Source organism: Octopus bimaculoides, chromosome 7 (assembly GCF_001194135.2).
Source record: "Octopus bimaculoides isolate UCB-OBI-ISO-001 chromosome 7, ASM119413v2, whole genome shotgun sequence".
Taxonomy (NCBI): domain Eukaryota; kingdom Metazoa; phylum Mollusca; class Cephalopoda; order Octopoda; family Octopodidae; genus Octopus; species Octopus bimaculoides.
In genome coordinates, this window is record NC_068987.1 from 21,460,753 (window position 1) to 21,466,859 (window position 6,107).

At 35.7% G+C, this 6,107-nt stretch overlaps 1 protein-coding gene across 4 annotated transcripts in view; it reads left to right on the plus strand.

Moving 5' to 3' along the window:
- Window positions 1-6,107, plus strand: part of LOC106878214 (uncharacterized) — a 40,787-nt gene that overhangs the window by 20,659 nt on the left and 14,021 nt on the right. For 2 of the 4 annotated variants that reach the window (XM_014927360.2, XM_014927361.2), the window contains exon 5: window positions 5,772-5,801. The exons of the other annotated variants lie outside the window; for them this stretch is intronic. In XM_014927360.2, the coding sequence (XP_014782846.1) occupies window positions 5,772-5,801 (30 nt within the window). The remainder of the gene's footprint in view (window positions 1-5,771; window positions 5,802-6,107) is intronic. 4 annotated transcript variants of the gene reach the window in all.

Sequence of the window (6,107 nt, forward strand, 5' to 3'; positions counted from 1 at the left end):
ATATAAATATATATACGACAGGCTTCTTTCAGTTTCCGTCTACCAAATCCACTCACAAGGCTTTGGTCGGCCCGAGGCTATAGTAGAAGACACTTGCCCAAGGTGTCATGCAGTGGGAATGAACCCGGAACCATGTGGTTGGTAAGCAAGCTACTTACCACACAGCCACTCCTGCGCCTATATTCCTTAATTTCAATTTCAAATTTCTAATTCAGCTAAAAATTATGAACAAAGGATTATCTCCCTTGTAATAACTGTCCACTTGGAGACAACATTCCTTTGAAAACATTGGATTTCGAATATGAAACGCTCCAATTGAACTGTTGACAACTATCAGAACGCTAGTTTACAAAGAAATGCCTCTTCTGCTTGGTAGAACAGGGTATTACTATTATAAAGTATCAGCTTGAAACAAATATCTACACCTCAAATAATATTTCGAAAACGGCTTTTGAATTTTTTATAGTTATAACTAAATTAAAAATATTGACTATTATAAGAGATCTTCATAATGTAAACTACTAGCGACCTATGAAGAAATTAAAGCAAGGTATAATCCTCTGTTCTCCTTAGAAGTAAGCACGTGCATTGCCAGAAAATTTCTAAAAGTAGTACATGCACGCTTCTTTAATAATCACTGATTTCGATGACTCTTCCACAAAAACACAATTAAACACCACCGATTCGCTGATGCATATTGACTAAAAATCTTAATCCTTCAAATATTTGGCACACTATCGCAAGATGTAGCTGCGTAAATCTGGCCTCGTTTTGATCAGATGGACGATATCTCACAAATTGTATTATCTATTGTACAGACCCATTCAAGATGCGATGCAAACAACATGCGCATACTTTTTAAAACCCAACCATACACACACAAACCACTTTGTCAAGATATATTTGGACTGTGAGGAACGAATGCATAAAATCAGAGACCACGAAGAAAATTTTTGAGATATGCGAAAAATGTAACAAACATTACGGATACATATGTATGTATGTATGTATGTATGTATGTATGTATGTATGCACGTATGTATGTGTGTGTATGTATATGTATATATATTTTACATGTATATATGTATATACGTATATGTACATATATATATATATATATATATATATATGCATATATACATATTAATAAATACATATACATGTATGTATGTATGTATGTGTGTATGTATGTATGTATGTATGTATGTATGTATGTATGTATGTATGTATAATCAGCTAATGAAAATAACTCAAGTATGAATCGTGACGACGTCAGGAATTTAGATCAACTAAATAGATATTAATGTACTGAATGGCCAATGCAAAAGATTTTGTTTCCAGATTTTTCTCTTAGCGATAACTGTAAATGCATCTCAATGTAGATGTATGTATGTATATGTGTGTGTGTGTGTGTGTGTGTGTGTGTGTGTGTGTGTGTGTGTGTATATGTTCATATGTATATATACATATATATATTCATATGTATATACATACATATATATATATATATATATATATTCATATATATACATCTATGTATTCATGCATGCATGTAAAGCATTCATGTGGTATACAGGCGTACTTTCTTTTTAACTTCCTTACATTTCTTTTCGCTTTTCTGTTTACTCGTTGTCTCTCTTTTGGGTTTATACTGATGAAGAGTTTACATCCGAAGCATTTGAGACATTTCTGTTTCTTTCAGCGTGAACTTAACATTTATTTTATCTTGTCTTTCGTGTTGTTATCTGCGCACGCGCGTGTGTGTGTATACACATGTGTGAACGTGTGTGTTCGTGAGAAAAATATACTTTTGTCTCGAAGTAGAGGAAACGCGTTCGATTCTAGTTTACCACTGAAAGCACTTTAAATCAATACTTCCTGTTATATGATTGTCCAGCTTTGACAGAATCTGGACTGATACACACTATAAATGACATCTGATTTTGGATGGTGGTGTTTATTCTTTGAAGAAGGTAATCTTCTATTGTTGTTGTTGTTATTTTTATTTATCTGTTTACTTGTTTTGTAATTTTTATTTATTTGTTTGCTTGTTTTGTTTGTTTGTTTGTTTGTTTGATTTTGTTCTTTGTTTGTATTTTAATTTTTCAAAATTTTAATGCAGAGTTCTTTACGTTCCGCGTCCAAGTTCCGCCGAGATCAAATTTGCCTTTCATCCTTCGGGAATCGAGAAAATTACGTACGGGTCAGTGTTAGAAATCAGTTTTAATGCAGAAGAATCGTAACCGACGAACAAACCTGCACTAATCTGGTCTCTACTTGGATTTTAAATCCTTTGTAACAGCACTATATTCCATTCTTACACGAATCCTTTAACTCATGTTTGCATCAGTTTGTTTTGTTTTCCCTGTAAATAACTTGAAAAAGAAAAAAGAAGTCTGTCTAGAACCTACAGGTTCATCAGACTCAAAGATCACGAACCCAACACCCTAACTACTAAACAATGTGCCTTGGTTAGTAACAATATAATTTTATTTAAAAGAAAACAAAACAAACAACATATCGATAAGCTTAAAGCTAACGGTTGAATATATATTTCATTAACTAACCGAGCTTAAATTTTGATAACCGTTTCCAAGAGATGAATTTCAAATTGAAAATATAAACATTTTACAAACGTATCCTGTGTCTTCAACAACCAACAATATTGTCTTTAAAAAGGAGGATTCATTGGATAATGTGCTTCTAGTTTCATTGCTGTGGAAGTAATGCCTTTGAGCAAAGAACTTTTCGATTACGTCTGGCCTACGGTTAAATAGCAGCTACAACCCAAAATTATTGAGAAGAAGCATGACAAAATCTAAATGTCATTTACTCAACATATGAAGAGCCTTTCTTGCTATCTCGTATATTATGCCAACATGCATAGAAACGCTGTCTTATCTGTTGGTCTACAGATAGATGACAACAAAATCTCCACCATAACGCTTAAGAAATGGCAAAAGTACTGCAGAAACGATGCTAGTTTGTCTTTAGTGTTTCTGAACGAATTCACTCCCGAGGTTGGAGTTCAGTTCAGTCTACTTCATCGATAATTTTCTGGAGCTTGGAGTCATCTGCGACTGTTTTTTTCTTGATTTTATTATTTTTTATTTTGCTGAGCTTGATGACGCTTGAGATATCATTTATGTAGGCTATAAAGAGAAGCAGGCCCAAACCAGTCGCCTGTTTAGTGATTTTTGCTGGGTTTGAGTGGATTCCACCGATCGCAACATGCTGTGTTCTGTTTGCCTGGAAATACGTAATCCAGAGTAGCAGTTTGCTACGGATTCCATTTCTGCGCAATTTTAACTGGAAGATATCGTGGTCAACTCTGCCGAACGCTTCGCTGAAATCCAAATATCTGAACCTAATCCCAAAGCTTTGGGGACATCATCGATGTGATGTAAAAGCTTTGTAAGACAGTCCCTACCACATCGAAAGCCATGCTAGTTGGAATTTAAAAGGTTGTGGCTTTCCAGAAAGCCAGTTATCTTTGATTTTACCAGCCTTTCAAATATTTTGATGATGTGTGAGGTGAGGGAGATGGGGCGATAGTTAACTGCAAGAAACATGTTACCCTGTTTGAATACCCAGACGATAGATTGGGATAAGAACTGTTTCAGTATATAGCCTGAATTTAAAGAGTTTCTCCAGAGATTTGTTAGAAGTGTTGCGAGTTGGTGTCTACATTCCTTCGGGGCAGTTGCGGGGAATCTATCAGGGCCTACAGTAGAATAATACTTGATTTCATTTATTGCTGCTATGATGTCTGAGATAGTAAAAGTTATGTTCGAGATTATGTTGGGGATTGAGTTCGTTCAGATCCCTTGCGTCAATATCTATGAAATCACTAAGGACAGACCAGTATTGTTTCTGCAATACTTCTGCTATTTCTCAAGCGTCATGGTGGAGAATGCTGTTATTCTTTACCACAAGGAAAGTGCAATATGAAAGACGTTACTCGTCATTTCAATATATGGCAAAATTGCTGTGTTGATTGATCTGTGACTACCAGATCCATATTAAATGAAATAGGTCGGGTTTTTCTTGACTACCACCAAGCTTACTGGACCCTCACAGTACAAGAACTTACTCAGTTTTGAGAAAATCATAAAAATAACTTTGACTAACGTGGATACTCATTAGCCACCTCGTATTCTACCGTTTTACTTTTATACTTTGTGTATTTTCTTCTTCAAACGGCCACAATCGAGATGTGTTTCGCAACGCCGCACCAGGAATCACTGCTTCCAACCAATACCTTTGGTAGACCTTCAGTTCCATGCTGTGTGCCTCTCCAATTACAGTGATATAGTTGAGTAGTCTTATAGTTGTATAGGGTGCAGAAGTTTTCGAAATATCTGATATGGGTTATTATTCAGCATGATAGCTTCAGCCAGTGAAGTTGTCCTTGCGTTGAGTAATAGTAGTAGTGATGGATGTAAGTTGTTCATAAATCTCTTTGGTCTTGTGCAAACGCCAAAAGATGCCCTAAGCCTTCGTGGAAAACACAGTGTACGTGCCATCAATGCAACCTTCAAAACTCCTTAAAAACCCAGGTTTCTGTTTCATAGAGAAGAGTGTTCTCGACACACGTCCTGAAGAAAGCCAGTCTTAACTTTGAAAATATTGGATTGCCAGGTGGTTTAAAGCTTGTTACAGACACGCCAAAGTTGTCCTTTGCATATCAAGAATCTTTGTTACTGTCAGCAGTATAAGAACCATTTAGAGTCACTGAGTTTATATTTGGTAAGCTTTGATAATTTGATGCTTTCCGTTAATATAACCGTGTTCTTGCATTCAAAGGATATGCCACGCAAACAGTCCCATATCTTTAGCCAATTCATTGTCATGTCATTGAACACACCCTCCCCCACTTAAGGCTTACTCAGTATCATAGAAGGAAGAATGCAACCTTAAGCTTTACTCCTCGGCAACGAGACATTATTGATCTCATAACAACTATATTATGCACCGAGCCTTAAAATTTCTAATGCGATGCAAAGAATCATTAGCTCTTATTCAAAAGCGAATATTTTTAACATTGCTAAAGCTATTTCAACGGAATAATTGGATTGTTTTTGAAGTCAATAATTGCATCACTAAGAAAATCTACATGAAAACACTCAATTCTAATTTCGAGCAGTGCATGAATGAATCACTTTCTACCACTGGACCTAAACACAAGCCGTATCCAACTCCACTCGAAATTAATTGTTTTAACTCTACCTCTATATTTCTCGTCACCCACACTGTGGGTATTCTACTTGATCTACAGAATGTTACATGAACTCATTTATTTACAGAACTAGCGTCACATTCAATCCTTTCTTCACCTTGCAATCCTGAAACACAATTAACCAGCAATTATAAAAACTGCACCACTTTGTATCTGCAGTGATCTGCAATACTGCTCGTAGTAGAAATGCTATGCTATTCTCTTTGGACACGATGACAAGAGTGAACCAAATAATTTGTAAAGTATCTAAATGTTTAAATACAAACGCATACAATCGCGGCGAAATTATCAGATTTGACAGGGCCCTGGGCTAAGAAAACATTTAGTTTCGCCTAACTAGTTTCTCAGTTCGAATCTCGCTGTGGCCGACTTTATCTTTCACACCGTGGTGGTGGTAAGGCGATAAAACTAACATCCAGTATTGTACTGGAAAGGATTCCAGCAACTATGTATAGCCATGCTTTACAAATATTCGTGTTTTCTCTGAATCAATAGATACCAATAATAAACGGGATTTAACTTTGAATTTCAGAGCCGTTGTTGATGGACTCAACTGATGAGAGTGAGTATGCTAAATCTCGATTTGCATCAGATAATCAGGTTTACATTATAATACAGTACTCCTTTAAAACTGAATTAAGATATATTATAGATATTGATTCAACAAGACATGAGGTCTCAAATTTTCAGAGTAAAGGAAAGGGAAAAGTCATGCCACTCACAAGGGTATTTCTTCTTCTTCTTCTTCTTCTTCTTCTTCTTCTTCATCATCATCATCATCATCATCATCATCATCATCATCATCATCATCATCATCATCATCATCATCATCATCATCATCATCATCATCATCATCATCATCATCATC